This window comes from Scyliorhinus torazame, chromosome 10, assembly GCF_047496885.1.
Source record: "Scyliorhinus torazame isolate Kashiwa2021f chromosome 10, sScyTor2.1, whole genome shotgun sequence".
Classification (NCBI taxonomy): Eukaryota; Metazoa; Chordata; class Chondrichthyes; order Carcharhiniformes; family Scyliorhinidae; genus Scyliorhinus; species Scyliorhinus torazame.
In genome coordinates, this window is record NC_092716.1 from 43,301,411 (window position 1) to 43,319,103 (window position 17,693).

Below are 17,693 nucleotides of genomic sequence, written 5' to 3' on the forward strand. Positions count from 1 at the left end.
ATCACAAAGAGCCCAAGGGTAAGTGAAAGTAAACCCATTAATCCATCATCCTTAAATTCATTTTTCTGACCCAGTCACATCACTGACAATTCGAGTTACTAGACTGCCCCTTGGTTAAACAAAAAAAGGAATTCTAAGTCATACTGGCTGGGTTTTGCAATTCTGGAATTTGTTTTGCTGGAAATGATGGCACATACTCAATACAGAAATACGGCCATGTGTATAGAGAGTAATGATGGAGTGATGCCATACATTTCCTTTTACATTATTCGTGCAATAGCAGTGCTGAATAACTGATAACACCAGCATGTTCTAACACCCAGGATGACAAAGAAATTGATACAAAAAAATGTAGTTGTGTTTGTTACTAATACTACATAATCTTATTCAAGGGCAATAAACGGATTCATCAGCTGTGAACTGTTCAGGTTACAGACATCTATATTAATCTTATATACATTTTTACTTCTTCATAAAAGTGCATTAAGTCTTAAGATTGCAAGATTGTAATGTAGGCATCCATTTAACTGGACAATGTTTAGAGTTTAACTTTTTAATACCTTATTGTTGCTGATCTTCCTATCTTAAAATCTCAGCCTTATAAGAATTTATCACAACACAAGAGATAAATCACAACATAATTACTGAAATTCAGTGGCCAATAGTTTTCCATTGCCAAGAACAAGAAATATTTTGACCAATGTAACATTTGGTAAGGCACAATGATTACAAAAGCCCATTGGAGTAATTAAATACAGCAGGAAAAATATAAAACTTTTTTTGTATAAAGGTCATAGGAACATAGAATTTAAAACATCTGTTCAGCGTAAATCTTCTCTATACAAAAGATATGTGCGTGATACTTGCTGCAGCCATATATCTAGAAACATGCAGCAATATTCACTACGAACGTTGTCAAAAGACACACAGTAAATTGTAATCATAGGATCCAATCTCACCAAACCAATTAAAGAGTCTGACAATTAATTCAAACAATGAAAGATGCTAAAATATACAGAATACTAAATCAACTTGTGACAGGAATGTCTCAAGTAAACAGCAATATTCAAGCTATAACTGGTGGGTAGCTTGAGCCAAGTTTGATCCCCACAAGACTTAAATAAAAAACAATTTAGTGGGGGTGGCCATAAAAGCAACACAAGATGAATGGTTTACAGTTCAGGAACTTATCAAGTGAAGGTCACGTCACCCCTGGTTAAGATTAGAGTCTGGTGATCTTCCAACTTGGTTTCAATTTTGCAAGACTGTGCCAACACTTTGAATACACACTGAAATCCACAAGATAATTTTCCCCCATATTATTTACTTTGCACCTCGATGATCTTACATGCCAAATTAAATGGCACATGCTGTGGTAAAATCCATTATAACTAATTATCTTACATGAGGCAAATACAGTCCTCAACCATTGCAAATAATGCAAGTTGAAATTTTAATCCAATCAGTTACTAGCAGTCACATTTGTGATGTGCAGAATGAGGCCGTTAAGGCGGCACAGCACGGTGGTGCAGTGGTTAGCACTGCTGCCTCGCTGCACCGAGGACCCGGGTTCGATCCCGGCCCCAGGTCACTGTCCATGTGGGGTTTGCATATTCCCCCCAAGTCTATGTGGGTCTCACTCTCACAACCCAAAAAGATGTGCAGGTAGGTGGATTGGCCACCCAAAATTGCCCCTTGATTGGAAAAAAAGAATGAGGCCATTGGTCTCTTTGGAAGGATTGATGCAGATGAAGGAAATAATGCAGCCAAGAACAATTAACTTAATCTCAAGAACAAATACATGTTATCACTATAAAGCTTGGTGCTTAAACCTAACTTTAATGATGGAAAAACTCAAGAAATACAAAAAGCAATGGAAGTGAAGGCTTCATCTTTTGGTGATGAGGCAGGCAGACTACTGAATGGGGAAAAAGATTAATTTTGTAACCACATATTAGGAAATAGAATCAACTATATTTAAGTGGCAACAATGGAACACCGTTAAATCTGGCATAAATTCATTCTTTATCAGAGATCAGTCCAGTTAATAAGGCATCTGTTCAGGATTTTGGCCATTCTTACTTGATGAAAAGGATTTGGGGATTTAGTTATGTTCAAGGTTTGAATTTTGAAACAAATTAATTTATATGGGTTTTAAAAAATGTCACATGCTGCAGGCACTGATTTATGTGCACTAAGGCTAAATGGGACAGTGTGTGAAATTCACAACAGCAAAAGCCAATTTTGCCTGATCCCTGGCTAATTAGTCAAAATGACCTTATTCAAGTCTTCTTAAATTCAAACAACAAAATGAAATTAGTAGTTACTTTCACCAGCAGGTCTACCATGGCGATAAAAATCAGCTGCACACCTCTCACCCCAACCTCTCTTCTGAAGACACATCGGAATATATGGCTAGTCAGGTTAAAAAGGAGACAAGAGTCTGCAGGCTGTAAGCCTAGGGCTAGCAGCAGGTGCAAAAATAAAATGCAAGATAAAGGTTGTTTGCAGCAGAAGTTACCCAGAAGTCTAATAATAATAATAATCTTTATTAGTGTCACACGTAGGCTCATATTAACACTGTATTGAAGTATGAAAATCACCTAGTCGCCACCTGTTCGGGTACACAGAGGGAGAATTCAGAATGTCCAATTCACCTAAGAAGCACGTCTTTCGGACTTGTGGGAAGAAACCAGAGCACCCAGAGGAAGCCCATGCAGAAACGGGGAGAACGTGCAGACTCTTCACAGATAATGACCCAAGTTGGGAATTGAACCCGGGTCCCTGGCACTGTGAAGGAAAAGTGCAAACCACTGTGCCACCGCACCACTAAGTGCTGGCAAAAGAAAACAAGTCAGTGCAGTGACAGTGTTTATTATTGTTCCCACTTTAAGAAGAGAGATGTGGGTTTGAGAGTTAGTAAGTGGAACCTGACTTGTTATTCACTATGTTCACTTGCTGCCTGCTAAATAAAACTCAACGATTCACAGGTGGCCTTTTATCGGTAAGTGTTTCTCAATTCACGGTTGAAAAGAATTAAGTAGTACACTAAGTCAAGTGTGAAAACATAATATCCAGTTCAAGTCACAAAGGGATCAAAGTTTTATGCCCCTGAATAACAGTATCATTTAGTTAAATATTGGGCGGCACATACACGTCTCTAAACACAAGACACTCAAGATTGCTTATGGGAGTGACCAGTACAATGAACCCAAAAGAATATCTAAGAAAAATAATAAACACATCACAGTGTCCATGATGACAGGAGAACAATCATCTTTGAAACATGATCAGTTTGAAAAAATAAATACATTCTCAAAACAGATGGTAACATTCTTATTAGAGTGCTGAAAATCAGGTTGCATTTGTTTAGGTCTTTATATGAAAGACAGCAATAAGTGACGGTGCTTTCAAATGCATTTTAGTGGCACTGAAATAGATTTTGGGTTGTTAATTTTTTCAAATATATTGACACTCTACAGCTTTGACCCGAACACACAATTAAAAATGAAATGGATTTGGGATGGCGGTTTTACATTTCAAGTAGCTGAATTAATTTCTCTCGATAGTGAGAATAAAAAACAAAAGTAAAAGATTGACACTTGTAATATCAGTGAACAACCTCCGGATTCAGAGGTGAACATTCTCACATACTTGCAGAAACTTCCAATCTTTTAAAAATTCTCAGCTTACAACCATTAAGAATTTGTCTATTTGCTGATGAAACTTTTGAACATTCCTTTATGTTCACTTTTGTTCAATCGAGTGCCAATAAATAGATTGAGTATTCCTTCCAGAGAGGCAGGGAGAGAATGGATTTATCAGATTCAGCCCAATTTCAGAAGTCTGCAGGCTCAGTCCAAACCACTTCCAATTCAGTCGTGTAACATGGTAAAGCATCATAAAGCCCATTATTGCCAAAGGCCTCCTGATGTGAGAACTGTTCCAAATGACAATGCAGTTGTTCTCATTTTATCTTAGCAAAGCAAACGTTTCAATTTGGACAGCACTAAGTTCTCCAGTTGACAAAGTAGAAAGGTGTTTAATATATTTCATGCTAATTGTTTCTCAGGCAGTTCCTCTTTATTCTCCTCCCTCTCCTGGTTCCAGTCCTTCAGACCTTCAGGTAAGGTGGTGTCCTCTTCAAAGCTGCCAGTACCTTCAACAAATTCTTCATATGTGGATTTTTCTGAAAATGGCCGTGGTCCCAAAAGATCGATCATGTCACTTTTATCAAGTACTTCCTTCTCCAGTAATCGTTCAGCCACCTGACATGAGAAACAAACACAAAATTATGGATCTCAATTCAGTGGGGTCAAAAGAAAATGTTCCACACGTGGTAAGGAAGACAACTCGCATAAAAACATGGTGTTTCTGACTCCAAAGCTGCTGTTTTGGTGCCATATGTCTTCAAGAATGAGATGGTATTGTCAAGAAAGGCCATTACTTCAAACAATTTGAATAAAACATTGTTTTGAAGCTTCATATTATCATTTTATCAGAAACTATGTTCAGTGCTGTTGCCCACCCCATCCTTTGTGACGTGGCTTATTTGAAAGCATGTCGGGAGAAAACAACACATGATTTCTGTAAGAATATTGTCTGTAAGAACACAAGAAATAGGAGCACGAGAAGACCATATGGCCTGTCAAGCCTGCCCCACCATTCAATATAATCACAGATCAGCCAGCACCGCTAAGACCTTTCATGCCCAGTGGACACTGCGGGGATTGCAGTGCCTTGTCGACCATCTGAACCATTTTTTTGGTTAATCTTTTAAGTTTCATTTGGGATTTGTTTTTTGTTTAAGGCAATATCTCTTTAAGGGTCTGACCCCTTTTATTTGTCCCTCAGTTTAATTGATTTCATTTAATTGATTAGTTGATTTGTTCAAAAATAGGAGTTTAACTAGAGACAGCCACAACAGTTTGGTGTGGGGAAGCACTAGGAGCCTGTCATGCTACTGAGTTGTGAAAAGAATAAACTTGCTAAAGGTAAAGGAAAGCTTCTGACTCATTCTTTCACAATTATTGGAGTCAACAATTGATCAAGGGCGTCAACTTCACTTTTTTACCCTCTCCCTATACCTCATGATTCCCTGAGAAATCAAATATGTGCCTTAAATGTATTCAACAATGGTGCATCTGGGGTAAAAAATTCCAAAGGTACACAACCCTTTGAACAAAGTCATTTCTCCTTACCGCAGTCCTACATGATTGACCCTTTTATCTTGAGACCGTGATTCTCCAATCAGAGGAAACAATCGCTCAGTGTCGACCACATCATGTCCTTTCAAAATCTTGTCTGCTTCATTGAAGTCACCTCTCATTCTTCTAAACTCCAGAGAACATAGGCCCAATTTACTCTGCCTCTCTCAACCACCTCATCCCAGTGACCAATTTAGTGAACTTCACTATACTGCCGCCAAAGTAAATATTCCCTTCCTTAAATATAGACCACAAAACTGCACACAATATTCTAGGTATGGTCTCACCAAAACCTTGCACAACTGTGGCACAACTTTTTTTAGTAGTCTAATTCGCTTGCAATAAAGGCCAACATGCTGTTTCCTGTACCTTCATACCAACTTGGTGTTCCATGTACAAGCCCAGCCAAGTCTCTTTGAACATCAACATTGACAAGTTTCACATCGGCAAGGTCTACGTGCAACAGGAAGCGGTAATTCGCAACATCAGCAACACAGACTATCAATCAAATAGAGAAGAGGCTACAAGGAATTTTCTTGAACGTTAATCCCACTTTCTTCTTGTTCACTTGTCAGTGCAAACGTTAGGATGAAATCTAGTCAGTTACAGAGTCTTAATCCATTAAAATGGCTTCAGTAACAGAGGGCTCTGCTCAGTATTTACTGTAAATGTGATATTTTGTAATCTTTCACTGGTCCCCATCTTAAATATATATCAGCTGAAATTATGTTTTCAAATTTGCATTAATTAGAACTGAAATGTGAAAATATAACAAATCTAGGCAGTAATGAAGCTGACAGAAAATTTGAAAGGATAATGGTGAGAACCACCACCGAGGATTTTACAGGTTACTCATTGAGTGGATGTTGATTGAGCAGTCATTAGTGCAAAAAGCATGGACGTTTTTTTCCAAGTAGTCCTTTGAGATTTAATCGTTTTTCAAAAGAAAACAATGGATTACTGGCTGGTGAACAATGGACACTGAAATGTATACTACAGCAATGTGAAGGGAGGCGGCCTTGTTTTGCAGAATTGATGCTCCGGTCACAATACAATCACTCACTTTTTCAACTTCCGATCGCTTTTCTCTCAATAACGCCAAGGTTCTTTGGTGTGCTGTACCAATAAGAGCCCGAACTTCTTCGTCAATAATCTGTGCTGTGGTCTCACTGTACGGCTTTTCAACCACTGTGTCACCCTGTCGTGGAAGGTCAAAGGACACTTGCCCAAGTTTTTCACTCATACCAAATTGAACTATCTGACAAACAAGAAAATAAAACAGGATTAACAAAAATAGGTCAGAACTCCCGATAGTGAGGACACCAAATGAATAGCTGAACAAGTGAAGCAGAAGTGGCAAAGCTCAGTTTCCAGTTTCTGCTGAGTTAGCTGATTAGATGCTGAGCTCTTACAACAGCTTCATGAGAATTGATAACGATGCACATTCAGAGAGAGAAACATCCCACAGATGGAGTCTACCACTTACAGGATTGTGTGACAAGTTATTTACTACTGAGCTGATTCACTAAATAATTAATAGCTAACTGAGTAAAACAAGGTGCTTGGACATGAGAACAGACTATCATTGTTTTTGTATCAATGTACAAGAGTCAACATTGATCGCTTAGTGATGGCCTCATTGGACAGAAACTTGTGCCCGAGATACCAGAACACCCATGACTCCTATTACTCCTCCAAAAGTACTTTACTGAGACACCTACACCAATGCAAAAGGTCTTGAGTGCACAGTGGGAGCATATAATCGAAGACTGGATGTGGGCCAACCGGTTTGTCAAGAAGCAGTGCTGAGTGCCATCAGTTCAAATGTGGAAGCCGATTCCATGCATGCAGATAGGATCACCAAGAGGTAAATGCGTGGATGCCATAAGAGAAGTCTTTACCAACTCTGGATACAACTTGATAGGCACGAGTTCTCTTGGAGGATTCTTCAGGTGATGTTGGGTGGCCAGAGAAACCATTGCTAGAAATATAATGGCTATGGTTGGAATGCGGCGTGACTTTCTTTAGGGCTACGTCAGCAAGTGGAACATAACTTAATTAGAATTATCAAACGAAACAAATGTTACAGGAGAAACAGGCGTGGTTCTAGGAGATTAAAAACATATTTTAAGATGACTGGAGATCAGAGAGTTGTTACTGAAGGCCAGAATCTCTGGGATGGTAATAATTATTTTTAAACAGGTGTTGACGCCAGCGTCAAAACTGGTGCGAGCGATGCCGGCGTGAACGGGCCTCCAGGCCCAGTCATTCTCCCCTTCCTTGGGGGCTAGAACAGCAGAGTGCTGTGCGCTGCTCTGGCGCCCTACACGGCTGGCACGGGTCCACGCATGCGCGTCACTGCCGTCTCCGCGCTGGCGCACGCACGTGGTTGCTGTCTCCGCGCCGGACCCCGGGCATATGGCGGAGCCCTACAAGGGCCCGACGTGGAGGAACATAGGCCCCCCTCGGAATGAGCGCGCCCGCCGATCGTTATGTAAACCATACCGGCGGGTCTCGGTGGGCACTCGGCCCGTCAAGCGTGGAGAATCGCTGTTCATGCCCCCCTACACCCCATCTTCTCAAAGCTCCTTTCATATATGTGAAGTACTTAATGCTCCTTTGATCCCATTCCCACTAAAATTCTGATTACTAAACTTCCCTTCTTAACTTCCATTTTGCTAATTATTGTCAAAGATCTCAGCTCTTTGGACACTATCCCATGGCCGGGATGCTCCGAGCCTGCGCCGGGTCGGAGAATTGTCGGGGGCAGCTTTCAACGGCTCCCGACTGGCGCCGCGGCGGCCGCGCAGGCGCGATTGGCGCCGATTCTCCAGTCGCCGGAGAATCGGCAACCTGGCGTCGGAGCGACATGGCGGGATTCTCACGCGCCCCCGACAATTCTCCGACCCGGCGCGGGCTCGGAGAATTCCGGCCTTGGGATAGTGCTTGGGGGCCATGGGGAGGCAGAGGCAGAAGGCTGCCTGGTCTCTTTCTTGGAGATGAAGAAAGCTACGAGCTCAGTGAATTTGTTGCCAGAGGGAGCTTGGAACGGGCAAAGCAGAGGCATTTTTTGAGATGGTAATTAATGGTGAATGAAGGGCCAAAGGTCACACAGTAAGGCCCTGCAAGGAATCTGGAGTATTTTTTCCAGGGATGGATGTAGAAAAAAGAATGGCAAGGAAATGTGTGCAGTAAGGACTGTCGGAGATAAGTTGGTGATCAATGCCAGTGAACATGGCAAGGTTAGAGCAATGACTGTGAATTTGGATCAGAAGATTTACAAAGAGAGAGAAAAGTTTAGGGAAATTAAAATGGCCATTAATTCTGAGCTGAATGGAATACAAAAAGTGCAGGTTACAAATGATAATAATAGAATCACTTTGCATGGTCAGGCAGATTGCGCTGCACTGAAAATGTTTTTCCCTTAAATAGCAAATAGATAAAAATTAAAATATACTGACCGAGAAAAACGTACATCCAAGTCAAACTATTAAATTTAGTTAAAAATATGAATGGCGTCTCAATTATTAGACGCCCGCTCATGGTTGCCCCTCCTGTAGCCATTCAGTGCTGAAAAAAAATTACAAGGCTCTATCCCACCAGGAGGAAAGAATGTTATGCAAAAGAACAAAACATTTCTTTGGTTGTCCCAGAAAAAGGCTTGCGTAGTGCAAGGAGGGAATTGTCCTTCTGTGAGTGTATCATTTGGAGCTTGAGAATCTCGACAAGAAGCCTCAAGTGAATCGCAGATCAAACTGAGATTCAAACTGGTCTTTTGGATGGGTACCCTTGAGTGTTGGAGTGAACACACTTCCAAGTCCAAAAAAACAATCAAGATGACAATTAGATATGAATGAGGATTTACCTGAGCATAAGCACTCTGTGTGATTTTTCTCAGATCATCCTGGGCGCCAGTTGTTATACGATCAAAAAATATCTGTTCGGCCACTCGGCCGCCAAGCATCATGCACATGCGATCAAAAAGCTGCTCTTTTGTGTAAAGATACTGCTCTTTGGGCAAGTACTGTGCATAGCCAAGACCTTTCCCACGAGGTATAATCGACACCTGCAGAAAGAGTTACACATTAAGGTATTTATAAATTTTAATACACAACATTACATAAAATCTGACTTAAAATTTACGCTATACCTAGCTCAACAGCTGAAGTGTCAGAAATCTGACTTCTGGTTGCGGCGATGCACTGCTAAGCTGCATGTTTCGGCAGCTCCCGCTCTAACAGACTTTTGGGCTCTTTTTGGGGGCCCCAACGGAAATTTTTTCGGACCAAACCCAGTGTGGGGTGACGAAGTAAGGAGTCCCCCCTAGTGTGTATGGAAAAGATCGGTGGTAGTGGCCAGATTGCGAAGGATCCTCTGGAGCAGCGGCAGAGAAGAGAAGGAAGAAGCAAGATGGCGACGGATGGAGGCCAGACGACATGGGGGCCGGATCAGCAGGAATTCCTTAGACGGTGTGTGGAGGAATTAAAGAAGGAGGTGCTGGTGCCGATGTTGCTGGCAATCGAAGGGCTAAAAGAAACGCAAAAGGCCCAGGCGATAGAGCTCCGTGGGGTGAAGGAGAAGGCAGCTGAGAACGAGGATGAGATTCTGGGCCTAGCGGTAAAAATGGAGACGCACGAGGCGCTACACAAGAGGTGTATCGAAAGACTCAAAGTCCTGGAGAACAGATCGAGGAGGAAGAACCTCCGGATGCTGGGTCTCCCCGAGGGAGTGGAGGGAGCTGACGTTGGAGTTTATGTGAGCACGATGCTCCATTCGCTAATGGGAGCTGAGGCCCCCTCGGGCCCCCTGGAGGTGGAAGGGGCTCACCGGGTCCTTGTGAGGAGACCCAAGGCTGGAGAACCACCAAGGGCGATAGTGGTGAGATTTCACCGCTTCACCGACAGAGAGGCTGTTTTGAGCTGGGCCAAGAAGGTACGGAGTAGCAGGTGGGAGAATGCGGTGATACGAGTGTATCAGGACTGGAGCGCGGAGGTGGCGAGAAGGAGAGCAAGCTTTAATCGGGCCAAGGCGGCGCTTCACAAGAAGAAAGTAAAGTTTGGGATGCTGCAGCCGGCGCGATTGTGGGTCACGTACCAGGATAGACACTACTATTTTGAAACGGCGGAAGAGGCATGGACCTTCATCCAAAAAGAGAAATTGGACCAGAACTGAGGGACTGTTGCTGTGGGGGAGATGACGATGTGGATGTACAGAAATGTAAATTGGGGAATGGGAGGTTCACCGTATCGGGACGATAGAAGGGGAGGGGAAAGGGAAGAGAAGAATCCCTGTTTTCTTTGACGGGGGGACACTGAGAAATGTGGGCGCCGGTGGAAAAAGGGACATAGGTGGGGATGGGGAATGGGGATGGGGAATGGGAACGGGGCTGTAGGGGGAGCTGCGCCATAGGGGGCGGGGCTGATCTAGGAAAGCACGGGTTTTTTCCACGCTAAGGAGATGATGGCGGGAAGATAGGCGCAAGGAGGATGAGAGCTCCACACACAGGGGGTCAAGGAGAGAGCGGGGGAAGCCGGGGTCAGTTGGAGTCAGCTGACTTTCGGAAGCATCATGGGGGGAGTAACCATGCTAGATGGGGATCTAGGGGGGGGGGGGGGTGGATAACTGGGTTGCTGCTGGGATCGAGAGGGAGCTGGCAAGGGAAGAGGTGGTCGGGACGGGAATGCGCCACCTGGGGGGCTGGTGGGTGCGCGGGACCTGGTCGTGGGACAGGCCCAGAGTAGGTGATGGCTAGTTGGCGGGGCGGGGGCGGGGGGGGGGGGGGGGGGGGCCCAATCCGGCTGATCACGTGGAATGTGAGAGGCCTAAATGGGCCGATTAAGAGGGCCCGAGGGTTCGCGCACTTAAAAGGACTGAAGGCAGACGTGGTCATGCTTCAGGAGACGCATCTGAAGGTGGCGGATCAGGTTAGGTTAAGGAAAGGGTGGGTGGGACAGGTGTTCCACTCAGGGCTGGACGCGAAAAATAGAGGGGTGGCCATATTGGTGGGGAAACGGGTGTCGTTCGAGGCTAGGAATATAGTAGTGGACAACGGTGGCAGATATGTGATGGTGAGTGGTAGATTGCAGGGAAAGGAGGTCGTGCTGGTAAATGTATATGCCCCGAACTGGGATGATCCGGATGCTGGGACTTATCCCGGACCTGGAGGTAGGAAGCCTGGTAATGGGGGGGGATTTCAACACTGTGCTGGACCCAGGGTTAGATCGGTCTAGATCCAAGACCGGAAGACGGCCGGCAGCGGCCAAGGTGCTCAGGGGGTTTATGGAGCAAACGGGGGGAGTGGATCCGTGGAGATTTGCTAGGCCGTTGGCCAAAGAGTTTTTCTTTTTCTCCCATGTTCATAAGGCTTACTCCCGGATAGATTTCTTTGTTTTGAGTAGGGCACTGATTTCGAGGGTGGAAGGAACGGAGTACTCGGCCATAGCCGTTTCAGATCATGCCCCGCACTGGGTGGATCTGGAACTAGGAGAGGAGAGGGAACAGCGCCCACTGTGGCGACTGGATGTGGGACTATTGGCGGATGAGGGAGCCTGTGGAAGGGTGCGGGGATGTATTGAAAGGTACCTGGAGGCCAACGATGAAATTGAGGTCCAGGTGGGGGTAGTATGGGAAGCGCTGAAAGCGGTGGTTAGGGGTTACAAGGAGAAAAAAGTGGGTAAAGAAAGGGAGAGATTAGTGGGGGAGATTCTGAGTGTGGACAAAAGATATGCGGAGGCCCCGGACGAAGGACTATATAGGGAGAGGCGAAGACTTCAGACGGAGTTTGACCTGCTGACCACAGGGAAGGCAGAGGTACAGTGGAGGAAGGCACAGGGGATGAGATACGAATATGGGGAAAAGGCGAGTTGGCTGCTGGCCCACCAGCTTCGTAAGAGGATAGCGGCGAGGGAAATAGGGGGAGTTAGAGATGAAACGGGAACTACGGTGCGGAGTGCAGGGAAGGTAAATGAGGTGTTTAAGACCGTTTATCAGAGGCTATATAGGTCCCAACCCCCAGAGGGGAAAGAGGGGATGCAACAGTTTTTGGACCAACTAAGGTTCCCGAAGGTGGAGGAGCAGGAGGTGGCAGGTCTGGGGGCGCCAATCGGGGTGGACGAGGTGACTAAAGGGCTGGGGAACATGCAGGCAGGGAAGGCCCCGGGACCAGAGGGGTTCCCGGCGGAATTTTATAGGAAGTACGTGGACTTGTTGGCCCCGCTGTTGGCAAGCACCTTTAACGAGGCCAGAGAAGGGGGGACTTTACCCCCGACAATGTCGGAGGCGACGATATCATTAATCCAGAAGCGAGATAAAGACCCGCTGCAATGCGGGTCATATAGGCCTATCTCGCTCCTGAATGTAGACGCCAAGTTGCTGGCAAAAGTGCTGGCGATGAGGATCGAGGATTGTGTCCCAGGGGTGGTGCATGAAGACCAGATAGGGTTTGTAAAGGGGAGACAACTGAATGTTAACGTGCAACGGCTGTTGGGGGTGATAATGATGCCCCCAGTGGAGGGGGATGCAGAGATAGTGGCAGCGATGGATGCAGAGAAGGCATTTGATAGGGTAGAGTGGGAGTATTTATGGGAGGTGCTGAGGAGGTTTGGGTTCGGGGAGGGGTTTGTCAGTTGGGTTAAACTCCTCTATGGGGCCCCAGTGGCAAGTGTAGTCACAAATTGGCAGAGATCGGAGTATTTTCGGTTACACAGGGGAACAAGGCAGCGGTGCCCTCTGTCCCCATTATTGTTCGCACTGGCAATTGAACCACTGGCCATAGCGTTGAGAGACTCTAGGAAATGGAGGGGGTGGTTAGAGGGGGAGAGGAACATCGAGTGTCACTCTACGCAGATGACCTACTGCTGTATGTGGCGGATCCTGTGGAGGGGATGACAGAGGTTATGCAGATATTGAGGGAGTTTGGAGATTTTTCAGGATATAGGCTTAATATGGGGAAGAGTGAGCTTTTCGTAGTACACCCCGGGGACCAGGGAAGAGGGATAGACGGCCTGCCGCTAAGGAGAGCGGAAACGAGCTTCCGATATTTGGGGATTCAGGTAGCCAGGAGCTGGGGAACTTTACACAAACTCAATCTGACGTGGCTGGTGGAGCAGATGGAGGAGGATTTCAAGAGGTGGGATATGCTGCCGCTCTCATTGGCGGGCAGAGTGCAGGCGGTCAAGATGATGGTCCTTCCAAGGTTTCTTTTTGTGTTTCAATGTCTCCCCATTTTGATCACTAAGGCCTTTTTAAGAAAATAGATAGGAGTGTTATGAGTTTCGTGTGGGCAGGGAAGACCCCGAGGGTAAGGAGGGGGTTCCTGCAGCGCAGCAGGGACAGAGGGCGACTGGCGTTGCCGAACCTGGACGACTATTACTGGGCCTCTAATGTGGCGATGGTTCGCAAATGGATGAGGGAGGGAGAGGGGGCGGCGTGGAAGAGGCTGGAGATGGCGTCCTGTAAAGGAACGAGCCTAAAGGCGCTGGTGACAGCGCCGCTACCGCTCTCCCCGAAAAGGTATACCACAAACCCAGTGGTGGCGGCAACCTTAAGGATCTGGGGGCAATGGAGGCGACATAGGGGTGTGACGGGTGCCTCGGTGTGGTCCCCGATCAGGAACCATAGGTTTGTCCCAGGTAGGATGGACGGAGGGTTCCAGAGCTGGCATCGGGCAGGAATTAGGAGATTGAGAGATTTGTTTATTGACGGGATGTTTGCGAGCCTGGGAGCGCTGTAGGAAAAGCATGAGTTGCCCCCGGGGAATATCTTTAGATACATGCAAGTGAGGGCGTTTACGAGGCAACAGGTGAGGGAATTTCCGCTGCTCCCGACACAGGGGATCCAGGATAGAGTGATTTCGGGGGTATGGGTCGGGGAGGGCAAAGTGTCTGAAATATATCAGGAGATGAGAGGCGCCGGTAGAAGTGCTGAAGGGAAAATGGGAAGAAGAGCTGGGGGAGGAGATTGAGGAGGGTCTGTGGGCTGATGCCCTAAGTAGGGTAAATTCCTCTTCCTCGTGTGCCAGGCTTAGCCTGATACAATTCAAGGTTTTACACAGAGCACACATGACGGGAGCGAGGCTGAGCAGGTTCTTCGGGGTGGAGGACAGGTGCTTGGGAAGCCCGGCGAACCACACACATATGTTTTGGCTATATTTGGGGTAGCGGATGAGCCGGGAGTGCAGCAGGCGAAAGAGGCCGATATTCTGGCCTTTGCGTCCCCGGTAGCCCGGCGAAGGATCTTACTCATGTGGAAGGAAGCGAAACCCCCCCGGCGTGGAGGCCAGGATAAACGATAGGGCAGGGTTCATAAAACTGGAACGGATGAAGTTTGCGTTGAGAGGATCGGTTCAGGGGTTCTCCAGGCGGTGGCAATCATTCCTTGACTATCCCGCGGAACGTTCCGGGAAAATAGGTCGTCAGCAGCAGCAGCCTGGGGGGGGGGGGGGGGGGGAACCTGTTTTGTTCTGGTTGGGGTGAAGGGGGGGGGAGCACTATTTTATGTTACTTTGATAGTTCACTATTTTATTTAAATAATGTTATCTATTAGTTATTGTGTTAGCTTTTTTGATTGATTTGTAAGGTGGAAAAAATAGTTTGAAAACTTTAAAATATATATATTTTTTAAAAAGTGTCAGAAATCTCTGAATACACCCAAATCTACCACAACAAGGCTTTCCACTTGGCATTCTTCCATCTCTTTAGCTTCACCATAAAATATTAGCAGTATACAACAGAAATATATTTCCTCAAAGGCTTTCTTGGTGATGAAAAATAGATCAAAAATAAATACGAGGGAAAAAGTTGGATTTTTCTAATTTGGTAGTTAGAAATTAGTTTTGGGGGCAGCATGGTGGCACAGTGGTTAGCATTGCTGCCTACGGCGCTGAGGACCCGGGTTCAAATCCCAGCCCTGGGTCACTGTCTGTGTGGAGTTTGCACATTCTCCCCGTGTCTGCGTGGGTTTCACCCCCACAATCCAAAGATGTGCAGGATAGGTAAATTGGCCACACTAAATTGCCCCTTAATTGGAAAAAATAATTGGGTACTCTAAATTTAAAAAAAAAAAAAATTGGTTTGGTGCAATCACAATCTGAAATTCAACAAAGTAAGGAGGGCATATAATTCAGGAATAACGATGTTTAATGTATCCTAAAGAATTGGTATCATGCATTGCTCATCGATACTGGAGTCATTTTGAGGTTATACATTTATTTTATGACATTAAAATAAAGCCCCTTCGCAAGCCATGGAAAGCCATAAAATTAACCTTTTAACTTCTTTCTGGGTTGTTGCATATATAAAGGGCTAAATAAACTGTTATAAACTTATTGCTATTAAGTTTCCTCTCAGTTCATCACTTGTTTTTATAGTACTTTGTTTCAGTTCTCCTCACAGATTATTTTTCAAATTCTTCCACCTCTTTGAAAGAACCAACTTGCCCATTTAGTAATCCAATTAAGTGGAGTTGAGATTAGCCATCAGATTAGCCATGATCTTAATCGAATGGTGGAGCAGGTTCAAAGGGGTGAATGGTCCACTCCTGCTCTCATGTCCTGTGTTCTTAAGTAAACAGTCTGGGAATAACAACTTTTGGCCTGGATAAATCAGTGTAAAACCAGCAAAGTGCCACTCCTTCCCACAAATTATTACTCCACTGCACTATGCTACTGAGTTCTCACATCGTAATTAGTGTCAAAATATTTAATGCACACTGAGCATGCACACAACTTCTCTTCCAAACAGATAGAGATAACAGTTAATTCATTACTTTAAGCAGAGGGTCAGCATGCTCCAGGAACCAGCCAACAATTGCATGTCCTGCCTCATGATAGGCAACAGTCTTTTTCTCATCGGGTTGCAAAACCTGTGTTTTTTTCTCTAATCCTAAAATGAAATAGAAGTAAAATATTATCAAAAGAATGGTGCTTATTTAACACATGGATTGTTCGGTAATAACTTGGTTTAGATCAGTGGTTCTCAACCTGTGGTTGGAGAGTACTGCAGGTGGTCCGTGGAAAAAAAAAAAATACAATTATGTGTACGTCGTTTGAATCATAATCCATGTGACATTATTATTCGCAATGCAAGTTGCGTCACAAACATCTTTGTGTAACATGATCCATAATGTATTTGACTATGCATCATAAACTATTAGAAATAGCTACATTTTTAATACCGTTGATACACAAGTTGGACTCCTGCCAGCCATAGAAGTCGTTAAAAATAATTTTTAAAATGTCTTGTGTACGTTGTGGTCCGCAAAAGCTTTTGATGACGATCTATGGGCTGCATAAAGGAAAAGGTTGGGAACCGCAAGTTTAGATTTTCAATGTTAATGGGAGTGCTGAGATGTACAATGAAGTGATCAGAGAATGGCCTTGTCAGAGAGAGATAACTGGAGTAAAAGGTATGCATGGCAAGATTAAATTATATAGATGCAAATTGTTGATGTACAGTTAGAAATAGCTCAATTAAGGCAATATATTCATTACCTGCAAAGTATATACAGATAGAAAACTAAATTTCAGGAAAAACATAATTACAGAAGGTCAGGAATTATAAAATGAAGCTCACTACCAAAATAGCTCCTACCAAGGACCTATCTATATGCATCCATCAGCACCTGTCCCCACCCTGCCCAGTTTCTTCTCCTCGATTAATTAAAATTCCGTGCCCTAATAGGAATGATGTTCGACAAAGGAAATTTGAGTTAGGGGCCAAATTAAAACGCTGACCAAAAGTAATAATCCCTTTATTGTCACCTAACAATTGAAGTCCAAGGAAAGCCATGGTCATATTAAATGGAGGGGATGGCTCCATGGGCCATATGCTCTATTCCTGCTCCTACTTCTGGTGTTCTTGTAATGGTTTTAGTTCAGTCCACGCAAGTTCCAGCCAAAATTAGAAAGCTACCTACGCTGAGCACCCGGAGGAACCCCCGCAGACACGGGGAGAACGTGCAGACTCCGCACAGACAGAGATCCAAGCCGGGAATCGATCCTGGCGCTGTGAAGCCATAGTGCTAACCACTATGCTACCCTGCTGCTCTTTAGGAAGTTAATAAGTTTTTCAGTTGATTGATATCAAACAGGAAAATATTGATTTATTAAAATTCATGCACATATGCTGAAAAAGATCAATTTAGGTGATCATACGGCAATGGATATGCTGAAAGACTGATATCAGATAGATAGAATGGTGTGAGACTTGTCTGGCGAATAAACAAAAGTACTGACAAGTTGGACCCAATGGCATATTTCTGTGCTGTACATTCTACGTAAAAATAGAGGTTATTTATCATGGTGACATACATGTGCTTCAGGCTTCCTACTAACATGCAATTATCCCTTAATTTGCTCGACGTGCTATACAGAAAACCTAAAGCAGGAAATTGAACAATGCATCTATGAAAGCTTCATCAATATCTATTAGGTGGTAATGCATTTTGCCTGCGAGGGAAATACTGTCTTGTCAGCAATCTTTGTTGTGA

At 44.7% G+C, this 17,693-nt stretch overlaps 1 protein-coding gene across 1 annotated transcript in view; it reads right to left on the minus strand.

The window, feature by feature from the left end:
* Positions 1–537: 537 nt before the first annotated feature.
* Positions 538–17,693, minus strand: part of LOC140430516 (mitochondrial inner membrane m-AAA protease component AFG3L2-like) — a 60,756-nt gene continuing 43,600 nt past the window's right edge. Inside the window, 4 exon segments of the mRNA XM_072518034.1 lie at positions 538–4,268; positions 6,271–6,465; positions 9,073–9,273; positions 15,972–16,179. Coding sequence (XP_072374135.1) covers positions 4,053–4,268; positions 6,271–6,465; positions 9,073–9,273; positions 15,972–16,179 — 820 coding nt within the window. The 3' untranslated portion in view covers positions 538–4,052.